The sequence below is a fragment of the Mixophyes fleayi genome, chromosome 2 (assembly GCF_038048845.1).
Source record: "Mixophyes fleayi isolate aMixFle1 chromosome 2, aMixFle1.hap1, whole genome shotgun sequence".
NCBI classification, from domain to species: domain Eukaryota; kingdom Metazoa; phylum Chordata; class Amphibia; order Anura; family Limnodynastidae; genus Mixophyes; species Mixophyes fleayi.
The window spans coordinates 366536768-366557436 of NC_134403.1; the positions used below are offsets into that span (position 1 = coordinate 366536768).

Sequence of the window (20669 nt, forward strand, 5' to 3'; positions counted from 1 at the left end):
TAACTTCCACAGAAAACCAAAGTGAAATTAAATCATAACTGTAAATAGTATATTATTTCTTTTGTCAAGTTTCACTGTTCAATAATTGATACAATACTTAAAGGGACGGAATACTAGAACATTACTTTAATTATATAGGGATGAGCCTCTTAGGTCAAACCTTGGCATGTTCTGCTAATTGGAGACTCGTCCCACTACTGATGGAGCAACGATAAATTAACCAGTGACACCCCAAATATTAGTAGAGACTCCCCTGGCTTGCAAGATGCCATGTTTCACTGCAAGGTAGGTGGGCCGTTATTCAATTATACTTCATCAACATCATCATCATTTATTTATATAGCGCCACTAATTCTGCAGCGTTGTACAGAAAACTCATTCATATCAGTCCCTGCTCCATTGGAGCTTACAGTCTAAATTCCCTAACAAACAGACACAGACAGACACAGAGGGAGACAGACAGACAGGGAGACGGAGAGACTAAGGTCATTTTTTGATAGCAGCCAATTAATGTTATGTTATGTTTTTGGAGTGTGGGAGGAAACTGGAGCACCTGGAGGAAACCCACGCAAACACGGGGAGAACATACAAATTCCACACAGATATGGCCATGGTCAGGAATCGAACTCATGACCCCAGTGCTGTGAGGCAGAAGTGCTAACCACTAGGCCACTGTGCTGCCCCAAAATTTATTTTATCAGTGCCTCTGGCTCTACCGTGTTGTGGAACTACAAAGCACAGCATGTCATGTCAGAGAGCAATCTGGTTCTTGTAGTTCCAAAACGGCCAGAGAGCCGGAGTTTACACTGGTATACAGTCTGATACATTATATATTCTAAAACTGGAATTATGATTTCATAAAGTTCCGAATCTTAGGACACTCATGGGTTAAGGACATAACTATGCTGAACATTTTTCTTTTTTCTTGCTATCACTTTTTTCTTACATTTTTACCCTCATAGGCCTTATCTGTGATGCCAATTCTTACAGTATCCTTAAAAACAAATATTCTTATTGGACTCCAAAAAAGTATAACTTGAAAAAAAGACTTTGGGCTAGATTTACTAAGCTGCGGGTTTGAAAAAGTGGGGATGTTGCCTATAGCAACCAATCAGATTCTAGCTATCATTTTGTAGAAGGTACTAAATAAATGATTGCTAGAATCTGATTGGTTGCTATAGGCAACATCCCCACTTTTTCAAAACCGCAGCTTAGTAAATCTAGCCCTTTAACTCTTACCTTGTTTTATTACAAGTGGTTAAGTGTGCTGAAATGTTAAGACTATAAATATTATTTTTACAGCTTCTCAAATAAATACAGAACATTTATTAACATGGAATCAATTAAAATTGACCTGCAGATGGTGTTATTCTGGCTATTTACCAAAGATACAGAATAAACAAAATCAGCATTGAATTAGGGATAATGTTTGTACTTTGAAACAATGTTAACTTTTACTAAAGACAATTGTTCTTTGTATTGTTTCCTCCCACCAATGAAGCTGTTGGTGAGAGTTTTGATAACAATAAAATACTAGTAAATGTTCTTTTAATATATTTTTTCACCATTTTTACACTTTCCAAAACTCTTTTTCGGATTCCACGAATAAAGTAGACAATTTGTCTTTGTCACATGCAATATACATTGAGTGGTATGTGTCAAGGTTTTGCAAAGACAATTTTGCTTTTAGACGCTTAAATCCTAATAACTCGGAATTCTTATTTTCCTACAACTCCTGTTGTATCTGGATTTAGGATATTCTATCTGTTCTGAGTTCGGCATTGAAGAGAACGCAAAGTTTTGTTTTTTTCTATGGGCTGAGAACATTTCATATGGCGTAAGAGTTCTGGTATTCTATAAGCAGAACGTTAAGTAGATTAACTCAGAAACTAGAAAGGCCTAGACCAAGATTTTATATTTTTCTCTGTTATATTATAATCAGAAATAACCAGCACTTGGCTTGAACATACAAGGCCGTCAACAAAATTGCACCGACATACATCTCATGACTTGTCTCGAAATATCTCCCTACTCGACACCTCCGTTCTGCACAAGATCTGCGTCTCTCTTCCACTCTCATCACATCCTCCCATTCCCGGTTACAGGACTTTTTTCGGGCTGCACCCACTTTGTGGAATTCCCTCCCTCGCACAGTGAGACTTTCCTCTAGTCTCCAAACATTCAAGTGTTCTCTGAAAACCCACCTCTTCAGACAAGCTTATGATATTCCTCAACCAGCATCTTAATATCCCCAGGTTACCCTATTACCATCCTCTACACAGCTAACACAAGACAATAACCCTCTGACCAACATTGTCACACACAGCCCACTAAGTACTTTTACCTTTGCATTCTAGCTGGTACATTGTGCAATATGATGTAGCACATGCCCTTGTGTTTCAAGCTCCCATTGTCCTATAGATTGTAAGCTTGCGAGCAGGGTTCTCTTACCTCTCTGTATGTATTACCCAGTATTGTCTTATTAATGTCTGTTCCCAATTGTAAGGCGCTACGGAATTTGCTGGCGCTATATAAATAAATGTTGATAATGATGGGGCACCGCTAAACCTCAAACTCACTAGATTGTGTGTTGTACTATTTTTTTTAACGCTTGCACACTAAAACATGTTTGATGATGGAACCCATTGGTATCAGTCACACCATACATATTAGCCATGTTACTTACTTTTGGCAGCATTGCGAATTTCCCAATGCTACCTGCTCCATTTAATGTGTCTGAGGTCATTAAAATGCAGTGAGGTCAATGGATTAACTGGCGTTGGCCTCCTGAACGGCAAAATAGCAAAATAACGACGGCACTGCATTTAACATAAAATTTGCACTGGTCAAACACCAGAGGCCTAAGTGTGGTCGGACAGTAACCCCATCTGCAGATCCACGTATGTATCCAATATGTCTAAAACATCCTAAACAGATATCAATTTGCATCTCTCATCCACACTTATTACATGCTCCCACCATTCCTGGTTATAGGACTTTTTTCGGGCTGCACCCACAATAAGACTTTGCTTTAGTCCTCAAACCTTCAAGCATTCTCTGAAAACCCACCTCTTCTGGCAAGCTTATAATATTCCTACACCACCCTCTTAACCTCTCTAGGTTACCCTATTACCACCATTTACAAAGTTACCTCTTTGTCTGTCTGTATTACCCAGTATTGTTTTATTACTGTGTTTGGTCCCAATTGAACAGCGCTACTGAATATGCTGGCACCATATAACTAAATATTGATGATGATGATGACCTGTTAATGGATATGCAGTGTATTTAGCTCCCCCTCCTCATCCCGTTCCTCTAACCCCCTTCTTATAGCCTTGTAGGTTTTTATTAAATCTAGAATACTCGTTATATTAAGAGATACAGAAGAACAGTGAGCAGAATTGTCCTGGGGTTTAAGGAGTTAAACGGTGAGGAGCTTTCATACAAAGTGAACTTCTGGTCAGTTCACCATGTACAGGGTTAAGTAATTATATCTTAAATATCCACACAGAAATGCTGCGTTCGTTACCATAGGACCCGGTCACAGATTTGCTGCTCAGACGCTTTCATTGGAGGCCACAGTCTGAAACACTCAATTCATTAAAAGGGGCGGACAGTTTATTATTATTATAATTAGATCATTTGAGAACTGATAACAGTAGTACTGATCAGAATCCTCTCCTCAGATACGATCGTCATCCTCCGCAACGTCTAGTTAGTGAATTATCAGTCAGCGCCATCAGACTCTCAGAATTTGCAGAGAACTTGAAGAATGCTCGTATCAAATTGAATTAATGACTAAGAGGTTAGAGGAGAACGGAAGTCCCTCTTATATTTTATCTGATGGTTTTGTGAAAGCTTAGAGACCTAAACCTTTTAAAAGGAGGAAGATACTGGCTCAATCTTGGCATTTTCTCCTTCAGTTAAATTGTCCGTTCACAAGTTATGTCCGATTACAGGACCTTATGAGTCATTTGGGGAAAAACCTATATACACACTCGGAGAGGGATCAAATTTACCACCAAAATTCATACACGCCAACCCTGTTTCTAAATACCTGTTTCTAATACAGGTAATTCAGATTAATGTATTTACCTCCTTAATGCCCTTCTGGTAAACGATGTTTGGAAGACCACAAGAGCCTGTAACGTCCGTTTTGTAGAATATAAATCAAGAATATATTGTGCCCCTAAATTATTGGAGAAAAATAACTAAAGCTGATAAGATCTTAGTCCTGTTGTATTTTTTAGACGTGGGTGTTCTTTATTGAACATATTTCTAAACCCCCTCGTGGTGGTGATAAGGTCAGGCGCCCTTTATAGAGTGAGGCTTATTGGATTTTTACACTGCAAACAATGTAACCTAAGGGAATAAAAGCTAAATTCTCATATTTTTGGAATGAACCTTAATCCTTAATGTTGCTTTCAGAGGTCGTCTGTGTTTGACTCACGCATCAATAATGTCTATGTGTGCTTCAAACAGTATTATTGTAATACGACTATAGTTTAAAAAAAGGAGACAAATACATGTATCAAGTGCGTGTCTCCAGGCTAATTTCAAGATAGAGGATTTAAATATATGTAGTGCCGGTGACCTGAGGGGGCCACACATGTGCTTTAGATACCTCTCCTGCCGGCAGAGAACTGCATTTCCCAGCATGCAGTGGGGAGGGGAAGCATGTAAAGGAGAAGTTACAAAGGGGATAAGTAACATGTTTATTGATTTGCTTGAACGGAGTATTTTTGTTACTAGTCAGGTAGGGAACAGGTACCCTTTTGCGGGACTATGATATAGAAACAAGGGTGTAGTGAAGGGAAAGATAGCTAGGGGACAGAGACTGAATTTAGAACTGAGAAACACTGCACCAAACACTTTGGCATTATCTGCTATCTGTGGGGAAGCCTATAACTGTGTGTTGAGGAGTCAGCTTTTATTAAAGTGACTATTAAAGTGACTGTATGTGTACGCATAAGAAGAAGAGAGGGAGCAGCGGTCTGTAAAACTGGAGGAAAGACAGAGAAGGGAGCGTGTTTTATCCAATCGCCTGGAGAGAGGAACTGATCATTGGAGAAGAGTAAGATTGCAAAGTGCCAATCTGTGGGATTATCGGTATTAAGTCAATATTGAGAAATACAGGAGGGAACTGTGACGTTGCTCTTTGCTATTTGCAACCGTAATGCTTGTTTGAACTGGGAAAGAGAAGAAGTGATCTGTATTTGAACTGTCTATTAAGAAGGACTGTGTGATTGTATACATTTGTCTAATATTCAATTGCACTTGTGTGATAAGTTTTAGCAAAGTTAAAGTAACTGTAAGAAAGTTTAGTGTCTGTTACTAGTTATCGTGGTTATAGACATATTGCAGTATAGTCATTAGAAGGGACAGAGGTACCTCTTAGCAGTATAGAACTACTGAGGCCTGTGCAAATTGTGTATTGGATATTAGTATTGTTCTCAAGTTACTCTTAACTATTGTTTGAGCCAAAGAGACATATTTTTGATTTAAAAGATCTATAAATACTTAGGAGGCCACGTCTCAGTAATAAACCTGCCGGTGTGGCCTCTAAAGACCAGCCTGTGGCAGTAATATTTCATTTTGGCCCCACCCCCGCGGAGCAATGAAGAGATTGCACTTGCCACTTGGCCTCCCCTCTCGGAGATCCCTGAGGAGGAAGGGAGTAAAGTTGATAAGTATTTTGTAATAGCTATAGATCTAGCGCTTGTATGTGTCGATTAACATCTTGTACATGAAAACAGTGCATTGGGCTATGCTGCTGTATCCTGATCTTGAGTTTCTGACGCTACTATATACTGCTCTGTGAAATCCTACAGAAATTGAGACTGGCCCCCTACAAATTTTGCAATCCATTGAAGTCTACCCGTCGGGAACTCACAAATGAGACAGACACTTTTGCTAAAACAAGATTCATGAGAAGGCAATCTGTGAATTCACCAGAAGCGAGTAAGTGACATTACTCTGGCCTGTGACACTCTATGATTTCATTGGCTGAGTTCTAGTGAATCTGAAAAATGGCTGCCTCCACTGGATGTAGACAACAGGTATGCTTGATAAGTTACAGTTACCCTTATCTCTTGTTTAAGAACATACTTGTCAACATTATAGATCTCAGAGGGGAGATCCTGGTGCCAAGTACAGGAGGGGCGTGGCCATCATTGTAGACCCGCACTCAGAGTAACATCATTCACTCTGAAACGCGTCATTAATCTCCACTCCCCAACCACTTCACTAGGGATGCAAAAAGGATGCAGGAGGGAGAACTACTCTCCCGGAACACCTACAAATTCGGGAGTCTCCCAGACATTCCGTGAGAATAGGCAACTATGTTTAAGACGGTGTACAATGGACTTAGAGAACCCTTATCTCCACTAACATATAATCAACATACAATACAATTTTCAGTTATGCTAATAAAAATAATAATAATAAAAATAATAATAATAATAATTGTTAGTAAAACAATCACTGTTTAATTCTAGTTACAGATCACAAATGAGGTCATTGCATCTTCCTGCATGGTATTTGCAAACAGCTGCAATGACATCACTCCCACAGAATAAGAGTAACCGCATCATTGTCCTTCCAACATCACTTACATAAATCTCCTTCCCTGACGATAATCTCCAGCACCTCTATTCCACAGACCTGAGATCTAATTTCCTAACTCAAACAGGAGAAGGGAAATGCCACGAGGTAGCATCTGTGCTTTCAGTCTAATTAGTTTGCAGCCAAGTGAACAACAGTGCGTAGCCGCAGTGATTTACTGACATTGTCATCTTCCTGACCTTTATGTTTGGTATTCGGGGTGGAATGAATGGAACTCTTTATAACAGATGAACGCTATGTGTTTGCATAAGTCTCACAATTTGCATCTGCTCTCTCTGGCGTAGAATATAATAGAATGTGAATTCTGCCTTAATCAGCCAGACGGTCATGTGATCTTCCTAGAGTTACGCAGGTACCTGGATCATGAGGTAAACACATGGCAGATGCTGCAGATTATTGAAAAGACAGAGCAGGTAAATATCTCTACACAGCGCAGAGCTTGTCAATTACCATGTGTTCATAGTACGTACGTAGGTCCGGGAGTTGCAGAATTTCATCAGGGCTGAAAAATTTCCATGAGCATATATTTCATACAGGTAGGATAGGGTGGGGGGTGGGATTGGGGATTAGGGATTGGAGAATGGATCATTGCAGCGCAAAAAAGGGCCCCTAGAGCATTACAGCACTAGTAGATTATCTGACTATCTTACATCCAGTTTGTCCTTTGCTATTATAATCCCGCTATATGTTCCTACCTGGGTGAACGTAGGTCCCTATAAACGTGTGATAAGACTTACATGGAACAGATTTCCTCGGGAGTACAGCTGTCCGTATCACAGCTGTAATTCCGCCTAGGTGTGTAGAAAGGCTGAGTGTCTTATTTAACTACGGGTCATTGGAGTCTTTGGTCTTGTGTGGGTAAAGAGTTCGGACCTCGTTACAGCAGAAAGGGCAAATTACCTATCACCAGAAGTAAGTTAGTGGCCACAACATGGGCCTAATTCATTAAGGGACGTAAATGCAGAGGCTTTGCGTAAAATCGCTCTGCGCAGACCCAGAACCAGACCATACGCCACAGAACGCCGCAATTCATTTTCAAGCGCAAAGGACTCTTACTACAGCCTACAATTTCAGGGGCGGAACGCGGAAGGGCTGGGCGTATGCACTTAGTCAATGTACAGTAGGAGCGTACCAAGCTCAAGGGCACACAGCAGCGTCCGATTCAAGCTTTGAGCATCTCAAAGGTACGTGTTTTTCTGTTGTATCACTTGCAACAGCTACAGGCAGCACGGTGGCTAAGTGGTTAGCACTTCTGCCTCACAGCACTGGGGTCATGAGTTCAATTCCCGACCATGGCCTTATCTGTGTGGAGTTTGTATGTTCTTCCCATGTTTGCGTGGGTTTCCTCCGGGTGCTCCGGTTTCCTCCCACACTCCAAAAACATACTAGTAGGTTAATTGGCTGTTAACAAATTGACCCTAGTCTGTCTGTCTGTCTGTGTGTTAGGGAATTTAGACTGTAAGCCCCAATGGGGCACGGACTGATGTGAGTGAGTTCTCTGTACAGCGTTGCGGAATTAGTGACGCTATATAAATAAATGGTAATAATAATAATAATACTACAGGTCAGGTGTAAGTGCTGATTACTAGTGATGACAGCTGGGTATACAGCTAGAACATGTGTTTGTATCAGGAGGAACTGTAAAAATGCATTTTATGTACAGTAGACATTAATAACATCCTGATAAATCTCCTTACCCTCCCACGTGGAAAACTCCCTATAAGGTCAGAGGCCCTTAAGACAAAAAGAAAATAACCTAAAGAAAAGAGCTGGTGAGAGGAGCAGGGGAAGAAGAGAAAGTAATCACCTCTACTGTCCCTACTCTCGTGCTGTCAGTCATCGCACAGAAGTGATTGCAGAAGACTCAGGTCACCCTACGCGCCTTCTGAAATAAATTACTGCAGTGTGGTCAGAGCGTGGGAGGGGGGGAATGACATCCAGGAGGCGACTTAAAGACCCAAAGATGAAGCCACCAGCTTGTTGCGTTGGAGGAACGTCCTGCATATACAGTACATGTATTTGTCATAAGAAATAAAATCATTGTCATCAGTTATATTATATAAAATTAAACTAAAATGAAACAAGCAGTATTTTATAATCACAAAAGTAGAAATGAATGAGTGGGGAGGGCCTGATATTTACTGTGAGCCCTGCGTGCGGAGAGTGTGTACGCAAATTCCCAGAAGAGATTAATGCAGCAAGCAGTGTAGACATCTCTGCTTACGCAAGCCCTAAATATATTCACAATTATGCAACTAATATAGTAAAATACAAAAATATTCCGTGGTCTACTTTGAAACTTGTTGCACCTCTGACATGTATGGAGTGAAGATTAATCTATTAAAAATGTCTGCAATATTTTCATAGCAAATTACAAATCTGCTTACTGACTATGGGCCTGATTCATTAAGGAAAGTTAAGTAAAAAAAATTGAGTAAGTAGTCTCCTGGACAAAACCATGGTACAATGCAAGGGGTGAAAATTAGTATTCTCTTTTGCACATAAGTTAAATACTGACTGTTTTTTCATGTAGCACACAAATATCAACTTTAAATTTCAGTGTACAAATAAGCTATCAAGTATTTGTGTGTTACATGAAAAAACTGACAGTATTTAACATATGTGCAAAATAGAAAACTAATTCGCACCCCTTGCATTGTCTCATGGTTTTGTCCGGGAGAAAACGTACTCAATTTTTTACTTAACTCTCCTTAATGAATCAGGCCCTGTATCTTTATGTATGAATTGTATAGCTACTAATGCTTTGCAGGAGGATCAGTATCAAAGGGCTGATTGTAAACCTTCTGAATATAAATAGTTTGCGTGTACAGAGTGCCTCCGGGGCGGTCGGGAGGGCGCTCTACAACTTTAATATAATCTGTGTAACCAGCTGCAGTACTGATGTATTACTAACTTAATCACGTATAAAACACTGTATTTAAACAGAAATTATACCTCCAAGCAAGTTAGACATAATTACCATCCATGTACAATATCTCACTGCTCCTCCCCTGTCCCCGTTAGACACCGAGGTGGGAATCTCCTCTCCCGCTCGGCTCTCTACCATCACTCCATCTAATGTGTGCTCAGGTACCACCGTCCAAAGTGTACTAATATATACATATAAAGGGCTGAGCTGTCATAGTGTCATTACTGACCTTGTGAGAAAACTGGGAGCGGGTCTTCAGTGAGAGAAACGATAGTCTCCTGTACACACACTGTACACATACATACACACACACACACACACACACAAACTGTACACATACACACAGACTGTACAAATATACACACACTGTACACAGACACACACACTGTACACAGACACACGCACTGTACACATGCATACACACTGTACACATGCATACACACTGTACACGTATACACACTGTACACATGCATACACACTGTACACATGCATACACACTGTACACGTATACACACTGTACACACAGACTGTATACATACATACACTGCACACACAAACTGTACACATACACACACACTGTACACATACACACTGTACACATACATACACATTGTACATACACACACACACTGTAAACATACACACTGTACACACACACATACTGTACACACACACACACTGACATGACCGCAAACAATAAATCAATAACAGCTTACACTGTTGCAAATATTACAAACAGCAAAAGACGAGACTTTCTACAAAATACGACTCGGCAGATTCTATAGTAATGATATAAGTTTATAGATGTCAACATGTTCCTATAATTCCCAGGGACACACTATATCTCCTATATTCACATTCTCCTCGGTAGTGTCCAGATGGACCTCGGTACACTGCAGTGCCCATAATGACGTCGCGGGGCTGGGTAATGTTCTGCAGTCCTCTATAGAGATTAATACACTAATAATCAGCTTTGCAAATTGATGAGAAATCAATACATTTTAGAAGGTTCAGATTATCATACACTGATACGTTCTATTTCCATAACAAAAAACTACGACTCGCACCAGTAACTTCATGTTATAAACGTTTCCTGTCGATGTACAATAACAGTAATATCTCCCATTAGCTGCACATACTCCGGGACGCCCACTTATCGCGGCATCGCCATAGTAAAGTAATTGTCCAGTAAGCATTGATTTAAAAATATTTTGCTACGATTGCAATAGTCTCCATCATGCCTAATATAAATATATAGATATTATGTACTCACCCATTACAAGGACTTCCACCCGATCCTCGTTTTTGCCTTCCAGGTCATCGGAGACAGCAACAAGGCAGTAATACAGGCCGCTGTCCCCCCACTGGATGTTACCAAACTGGAGATCTGCATCTGAAACCCAAGAGAAACTGGGGTGAGAGAGAGGAAGAACAGCAGACACTACATATATTGTGAGTCCGTCATTACCACGACTAAGAGTCACTTACAGGCCAACAGATCACATCGTTTACATAATCTTGTGTCTCACCGTCAATAGATTTCATCTCCCTCGTTATTATAGAAAGGTGGATTGGGCAGCCGTCTGGGGCCCAGAACAGTTGGAGGGGAGGATGGGGGGGGGGGGTCCCCTTTTGTGCAGATCCGGATTAAACAAAATGGGACAGATGGCTATGTGGACTAATAACAGAGCTTGAGGCTCCCTCAGAGTGAAGCAGAGTTTCCACAAATCCCAAGTTTGCAGAGCTTGCAATTGCCTTATTTATTTAATGTAACCTTCAGTCAATGTTCTTATGTTGTGGGCAAGGTGTAGGTGTGTTCAATCATCATCATCACCACCCCCATCATCTCAATCACCATCATCACCATCTCCTTCACATCATCACCATCATCACCACCATTACCATGTCCATCATCATCACCATCACCACCATCTCCATCACCATGATCACAATCTCCACCACCACCACCACCATTATTATCATCAGCATCATCACCATGACCATCTCCCTCATCACCCTCACCATCATCACCACAATCATCACCATCATCATCACCATGGCCATCTCCGTCATCACCATCACCACAATCATCACCATCACCCGCACCATCATCACCATCACCACAATCATCACCATCATCATCACCATGACCATCTTCGTCATCACCATCACCACAATCATCACCATCACCCTCACCATCATCACCATCACCACAATCATCACCATCACCATCATCATCACCATGACCATCTTTGTCATCACCATCATCACAATCATCACCATCACCCTCACCACCATCACCCTCACCATCACCACAATCATCACCATCATCATCACCATGACCATCTCCGTCATCACCATCATCACCATCACCACAATCATCACCATCACCCTCACCATCATCACCATCACCACCATCACCCTCACCATCATCACCATCACCACAATTATCACCATCATCATCACCATGACCATCTCTGTCATCACCATCATCACAATCATCACCATCTCCGTCATCACCATCATCATCATCACCATCACCACAATCATCACCATCATCACCATCACCACAATCATCATCATCATCACCATCACCACAATCATCACCATCACCACAATCATCATCATCACCCTCACCACAATCATCATCATCATCACCATCTCCACAATCATCACCATCATCATCATCATCACCGCAATCACCATCATCATCACCATCACCCTCACCACCATATCAACATTATCATCATCATCACCGCAATCATGACCATCATCATCACCGCAATCATCACCCTCACCATCACCACCATATCAACATTATCATCATCATCATCATCATCATCATCATCATCACCGCAATCATCACCATCATCATCATCACTGCAATCATCATCACCATCATCATCATCATCACCGCAATCATCATCACCATCATCATCATCACCGCAATCATCACCATCACCACCATATCAACATTATCACCATCATCATCACCACTATCACCATCTCCACAATCATCACCATCATCATCATCACCATCATCATCACCATCACCCTCACCATCACCACCATATCAACATTATCATCATCATCGCAATCATCACCATCATCATCATCACCGCAATCATCACCATCATCATCACCGCAATCATCATCACCCTCATCATCATCATCACCGCAATCATCACCATCATCACCATATCCACATTATCACCATCATCATCACCGCAATCATCACCATCATCATCATCATCACCGCAATCATCACCATCACCCTCACCACCATATCAACATTATCACCATCATCATCATCATCATCGTTCTATATGCTAAGTGTAATTCTGCCACTTTCTTTTTTGGCCCCACCAATAAAACACAACATAGGCACATCATGCCTCCTAGTGAAATGTGCAGTCAGTCCTAAAATATACTGGTGTGTTTGTGTCTTAGTGACTTTATACTGTAAGTTCTAATGGGGCCGGATGGTAACTGTCAATAATGATTACATTTTCTCTGGAAAGTACTGTCTAATATGATGGGGATATGAAGTTAAACCATAATAAAAAATAATTGCGGCTGATATTCATGGAACACCGCATCCTACATTCCTCCTCCTACACATTCCATCAAAGGGAGGACTGGTAGGGCGGATGGTTGCTATGCGGGATAGTGCATAGCAACCGATCATTCCAATACCTATTGGGCAATAGCAGGTACTACAGCCTCAACTTCTGGCACCAATCAGGTAGAAAGACTGATGGATTACATGGAGGATACTTATGAAAACTGGTACAAGATATCTACCAATCATTCTTCTTGTCATTTTTCTAGTGCTGTGTAGGGAAAAAAACTGATTGATTTGTTGCCCTGGGTAACACCACCTTTTCAGCAGTTTTTATCCCACATCACTGTTTTGTTTAGAACAATGATGGGTTTTGTATTTTTTTAACTCTATAATAGTTATTAAATATTTTGTAATACAATAATAGGGAAACAAAAATTATATAGGAAATGAAACAAAAACAAGGATAGGGGGTAGGATATACAGTGGAATGTTCACCAGAGAGAAGACAAAAAAGATTTGCAGTTGTAGCAAAGGTTTAATATCTATAGGGAAGACTGTATCGGGGCTAGATGTTCAGAATAATAAGTACTCCAATTAAACCATTTAATCAAAGGGGCGGAAGCAGAGGATGTGCAGATGGTCTCTATGTCATAACTCTGTTGGATTTTGGTGATAATCATAGCAATGTTCAGGGGTAATGGAGATTTCCAGTATTGAGCAATTGCTACTTTAGTAGCGATGAGGATATGACCTACTACATATCATGCGGCTGGAGCTGTGGGGGGTAGTGATGTAAAAATCCCGCCATCAGAGGAACGGGTATCAATGTAAGGGTGACCAGGTTAATTAATTAAAATATTTCAGCCCATGGATTTTGTATCCATTGGAAGCTCTAGAATACATGAATGAGACTTTCAACCTCGACACAGTTCCTACAGCAGAATTTAGAAACATTCCGCCAGACTGTATGTGATTTATCTGGTGTTGAATACAATCAATGGACAAGTTTAATTAACATTCCCAAATAATTGAAACATTGAGACATTTTAAAAAATTTTGTAAAAATACATTCCCAATGTTCCTCTGTCTGAGATTTGTAACTCTGTTTCCCGCTTGAGTTGAAATGCCAATTTCTGTTTGTCTAGCAAAGTTACCAGGGATGCATACAATGAGGATAAGCCCCCTCCTTATGTCCAGACCTTGGTATTCCCTAAACTAATGAAGGGAGGGGGAGGTTGTGGTATGGGAAGTGAACTATCTTGGGAATCAATCAAATGTTGAATTTGCAAATGTTTACAGAAATCTTAAATAGGGATATTATAATTTGTCTGTAAATGGGCAAAGAAAAATAAAGGAATTATCTTCAAAGAGATTCTGAAGGGATTTCTATTTTAAGTCACATGACATTGGAGGGGCAAGGGGACTGCCTAAGTATCTAAAGTCTGCCAAAATTGGCACAAATGTAAGTGCGTGTATTTAAGAATATAACCCTTAAATTTTTCAATGCATATAAACTATTTTGGGTTTTTCTGATGTGTCCCTAGCACCCATGTGCGTGTGTCAGTTAGCTGTACTAAAAAATATACTCGAGTACCAGTGAGAAAGATCCTGAGTTCTGAGAGGGAGTTTCCAGAACACTGCAGGAGACTGAGGGAATTCAGTGATACTGTTGTGAATAACAGAGAGAGTTATGAGATGCCCTCCGTCTGAATGACGAGTGATCCGAGATTCCTGGAACGTGGATGTCAGCTGTGAGAGACATCTTGAAGTATAAAGATACTTCCCACCTGTGAGCACCGAGGGGGCAGGATGCAGAGGCTGGAACAAGTTGAAGATTAAGAGGCCGAGTGACAATCTAAATCAGAAAGAGAGTGTCAGCTCTGGGGACAACTGTGTCATGTAATGCATTGGTGATTAATGCAACCAAGTGCTCTGCAGGAGGAAAATATGTAATAAAAGTGATTTCGTCGTCCATTCACTGTGTCATGTATAATTGTACTGCGCTACTGTGTGTGTCAGCTCCACACCTTACTTACTTGTTACTAGACCTACATGTGCATCTGTCTGTGTAACTGCTCACTATATCCTAGGAAGAAGGGGACTCCTAGGTGGACGGTCTAAGAAACGCCAAAGGTAGGTCCCCCAGAGTATGCACCTACTCTACCCACTGATGGACAGGAGACTACAGATGGCAACGTTTAGATTAATATAATGGGTATGGTAGGACTTTAAAGTGACGTTTTCACACTTTCCACCATGATCATCATCATTTATTTGTAAGCCGATATGCACATTTCCAATTAGAACCGCAATCCGGCAAGAGTAGGCAGAGAATGGATTTATGCACCCCAGGATGGGTGCTCTCACCTATGAATCATACTTGCCTACTTCCACGGTTGATTCACAGAGAATCGCGTCATTTTGCCAAGGGAATTTCGGGATGCGGGAGAAATGCCAACTCTCCCGGGAGCTCGGGAGACCGACTCGAATTTCAGGAGTCTACCGGACTTTCCGGGAGAGCTGGCAAGTATGCTATGAATGTACAAGGCGGACAATCAGGATCATTTGTATAAACAGAAATACTCTGATCTTGACACTTAATACTCTGATCTTGACACTTTTGCACATTCATAAGTGACCATTACATTGTTTTCATCTCAAGGTCACTAACGCAATGACACCTATTGTACATTGTAACAATGCACATTAAAAGCATCTTCTTGCAACACAATATTAAGCTGTCTAAAAAGAAACCAACAGCGACTTATCGCTACATGCTTTATACATGTTCAATTAACAATTCAAATACAATAAACAGAATCCGTGAACCACAAGGGGCTATGAAAATAAAGCTAAAGCCAACATGAGCTTGTAAAAGTCAACAAAATAATTGCTGCATTAAAATGTGTCCCACAAAGATTACATTAAATGACAGCAACATAACATTTGGTGACAGCTCATAAGTATCTGGCCACACACAGTGACACCATATAAAATGATGGATGATACTGTAGCACTGATATTCCTGGGTCTGTGCCCGCTAAGAAAAATAAACTTTTTATGGCGTAACAAACATTTTACTGGAGCCTCACTTGGCCGGCTGTATAACGCTGTGTATACATAGTGCGTGTTATAAGATCAGTGACGTTAGAAGATCACTGAACCTAAGAGACACGTGGGGCGGAAATATATCAAGCTGCAGTTTTTGAAAATTGTCTTCAGAGATTTTTTTGGGGCTGGTTGAAAAGTGCAGATGAATGAAAGGGAAAAGTGCTGGAAAAACGGTATTTTCAAAAGCGACTTTTAGCCATAATAGGAATACAAAACATGAGATGTATCCAGCGTCAAAAAAATAGGGGTAGTTGATAGAGGCGAGAACATCATAATCATCTATTTATTTATATAGCGCCACTAATACCGCAGCGCTGTACAGAGAACTCACTCACATCAGTCCTTGCCCCATTGGAGCTTACAATCTAAATCCCCTAACACACACACAGACACAGACTAAGGGCACTTTAATAGCAGCCAATTAACCTACCAGTATGTTTTTGGAGTGTGGGGGGGAAACCGGAGCACCCAGAGGAAACCCACGCAAACACGGGGAGAACATACAAACTCCACACAGATAAGGCCATGGTCGGGAATTGAACTCATGATCCCAGTGCTGTGAGGCAGAAGTGCTAACAGATTGCTCCAAACGTATTCTGTCTGAGTTATCTTGCCATTTAGAACATAAGAGGAGGTACCACTGGGGGCAATCCATATTTATTAAGGGGGCAAAATTAATTTATAATTTAACTTAAGTTAATTTTTCATGATATTAACGGGTCAATATTATTTAATTGCTAGGTTGAATAACAATTATTTATGACGAGGGCAACACTTATTTCACGATGGGGGCACCATTTATACTGCATACTTGTCGCACTACAAGTGCCAGCATGCACATGACCACCTCTAAACTTACCAGAAGGAGGCTAGGGGGTAAATGTATGAAGCTCCGGGTTCTTCAACACCCGCGAGTTCGGCGTCTTCAGCGCTTAAATTTAAAGCGGCGCTGCCTTGTGAAGGGAAATCTCCCTTTACAAGGCAGCCGGGTGTTGAAGAACCCGGAGCTTCGTACATTTACCCCTAGATGTTTTGAAAATTCCACACTTTGCCAATGATGTTTTAAAACCGCCAAAGCAAAAACCCCACAGCTTGATACATTTCCCCCATTGACATAAACTAATTAATAATAACATTTACAAATATATATGCAAATTTTTCATGAACTAAAGTTATTTGACAAAAGCATCACACGGGCAATTTTGACTTTATCGACCAAACTGGACCATTATTAGTGTGAACTGAGAAACAACCATCCCTTTCTCAGGGGTCTGCTCCATATCTCACAGCCCCGGATAAATACTAACACTTTGTGACATTTGGAGGAGGGGGGGGGGGGCATCTTCTCATTGGTCCTCCTGCTGACACCCCCATTCTGTTCACTAGTTTAGGTGGTACTGCAGCTTTAAGCTGACAACACAAGATATGTTGTTGATTAATATTAATAGTATCTTAATTAAGGGCAGCATGGTGGCTTAGTGGTTAGCACTGCTGCCTTACAGCACTGGGGTCATGAGTTCAATTCCTGACCATGGCCTTATCTGTAGTGAGTTTGTATGTTCTCCTCATGTTTGGTTGGGTTTCCTCCCACATACTGGTAGGCTAATTGGCTGCTAACAAATTGACCCTAGTCTGTGTGTGTATGTTAGGAAATTTAGACTGTAAGCTCCAATCAAGCAGGGACTGATGTGAGTGAGTTCTCTGTACAGCGCTGCGGAAATAGTGGCGCTATATAAATAAATGATGATGATGCTCCTTTACAGCAATAACACTCTGGGTTTTTATGTGGTGACTGGAAAATGCAGCACTGAGAAATACCAGGACAACATTAACCTTAAAGAGACTTTCTGTTTTCAGATTGCTTTAATATATTGTCTGGTGCATGCCTTTCTGCAACTTCTACTAACTAGAAGAGTTTTGATACTAGGCTGAGAGAGAGCTAACAAGTAGACATGTAATATATGTGGACAACTCTTTTAAAGTCAATTCTGGGTTACTGCAGAAATTTTCCATGTACTCATAAGTTGGCTTCATATACTGCAATATCAAAGTCGATATTGGGCAATCACAGCTTGTGTCCCCAAAACGACACAGGGTTAGATTTATCATATCCCAAAGCAACCAATCAAATTCTAGCTATCGTTTTCAAGAACGTACTAGATAAATGACAGCTAGAATCTGATTGGTTGCTATGGGCAATACCTCCACTTTTCCATTTTTATGCAGAGTTTTTACCTTGTGTCCATTGTGGGGCTCGGGACCGGAGTTCAGCAGGGGGTAATTTCACATATAAGAAAGCTATTTATTAACAACATACATATATAAATATTAATGATATATTATAACAAATATGGCAGCTGATTCTATCAAGGAACAGGATCATATTATGCGTCAGAGAGAACCTGCTGAAAGTTGCTAACATAGAACGTTTGTGGGTACACGTAATTAATACGTTATAGTACATTACCGTTCACAATAGTGACCTCCCTCCCCTTGTAGAAGTCTCCCAATGTCACGGACGTCCCCAGTTTGGAGGCCACCGGACGCACCGTCCTACTGCCATCGGCACAGTCCAAGAACTGGTTCCCTCCCATGTGCCCCTTGCTGGGAGTTTTTGCGATACCCAAGGCCTCCTCCGTGCGGTCCTGGCAGAACGATTTATATTTCCACTGGACCAGGACGGACTGAGAAGAGGTGGTGGAGTATTGGCAACGTAGCAAGGTGGACTGGAAGAGCATGACGGCTTTCTTGTGATCGGGCATCTTCACCTGCACTCCATCCGAGAGACCTGCGGAGACAACCGGGTGACCAGAGGTGAATGAACTGCGGTACAAGAGCAGGCTATACAAAGACCTGTATAATTACATTTATGTTTAATATAACACTTTGTACAAAATGTGCCAAAAGAAACCTATAATGAGTGGAAGGTAGAGTTATAAAACTGTAACAAGTTCTAACCTATAACATAGAAGGGATATATCATCCGAAACGAATATCTTTTAAATGAGTGGAAAAAAAAGCAATTGCATCTGAAAACAGCAGTATCCTAAAAGTAAATATATACTAAATAAAGATCAAAAAGCTTTTTCAGTTATAGCCAGTAAAAATGAATGACTGTGAAAAACATGTTAGAAATTCAATACAACAGAAATTCCCCTATTCTCATGCTTCAAACATCTACAACAAATGCACAAAATAAAACCTGTGCAGAATCCATAATAAATAATATAAATGAACATGACAATATGTGTTTGTAAATCTCCAGGTACAAGCTAGACAACGTGGACGTCTCTACTTTCTTCTTATAGACGGTGAACGGTGTAATCCAAATGTGGCAGCCCCCAAAAAAGACTTGAAAATAAGGATAGTGCTCACTTTAAATAGAAGTCCATGGGGTAAATTTATCAAGCGACGGGTTTGAAAAAGTGGGGATGTTGCCTATAGCAACCAATCAGATTCTAGCTGTCATTTTGTAGAATGTAATAAATAAATGATAACTAGAATCTGATTGGTTGCTATAGGCAACATCTCCACTTTTTCAAACCAGCAGCTTGATAAATTTACCTCCATGTCTCTACTGTCTTTTATTTCTATTATTACTACTTAATATTCCCTTTTCTTTTGCACAACTTTTTTTTTAGCTTTTTGTATACATATTTTTTTCTTCATTTTTATCTTAATTCACGTTATGTTTCCACTTGGTATTATACTATGTTAGGATTTATATATTAACGTATTTTAATTCTATATCAATCCTCTTTCAGTTGTCACTGACGCTGTTCATTATGTCAATGTTATGAGACATTAAAAGGATTCAAATTATCTTAAATATTATGCTATTTAAACTACCGTGTTCTTCCAGTTAAAACACTGTATACAGGTTTGTATCCTATTATTAGTTAAATTATATCCGAGTTCATGAATGACATTGATTGGCTGTGATAAGACCCCAAGCTGATAGGGACAGTGTGAAACTCCAGAGGGAGCGATTGGCCGAATCATGAAACGCGTTGAGACCGATGTTATCGGGATTCCTGAGGTGCATTATGGGACTTGAAAAAACATACGTGTCTCCAAAGTAAATGAAGTGCTCAGCGTCTACCCCTATCTCGTTCTTAAAAGACTTTGGTGGATTCAACTGGCCGTGAGGTGACGCAATATGCCTACGGAACAGTCCGTTGGAATTTTTAACAAAAGTCTCCGCTCATTCTCCCTTGTGTCTCACACGGGGAATTCAATTGGCCGCGTTACTTTTATCTGTAACGCAGAGTTTAAACTACCGTTATTACGATAATAATGCGCATTATTATTGTTTTTATGGTAATAATGCACTTTATTATCGTTATTACGGTAGTTTCAATGCCGGCTTTTTGCTCCCTGAGCTGCGAGTAGAAAGCCGGGTTAAAACTACCGTAATAATGCGCAAATTCGGGGGGAATT

At 40.6% G+C, this 20669-nt stretch overlaps 1 protein-coding gene across 6 annotated transcripts in view; it reads right to left on the bottom strand.

The window, feature by feature from the left end:
- Positions 1 to 20669, bottom strand: part of ILDR2 (immunoglobulin like domain containing receptor 2) — a 199593-nt gene that overhangs the window by 77794 nt on the left and 101130 nt on the right. For all 6 annotated transcript variants that reach the window (XM_075197345.1, XM_075197348.1, XM_075197346.1 and 3 more), the window contains exons 2-3: positions 18697 to 19017; positions 10827 to 10946 (exon numbers count right to left, since the gene is read on the bottom strand). In XM_075197345.1, the coding sequence (XP_075053446.1) occupies positions 10827 to 10946; positions 18697 to 19017 (441 nt within the window). The remainder of the gene's footprint in view (positions 1 to 10826; positions 10947 to 18696; positions 19018 to 20669) is intronic.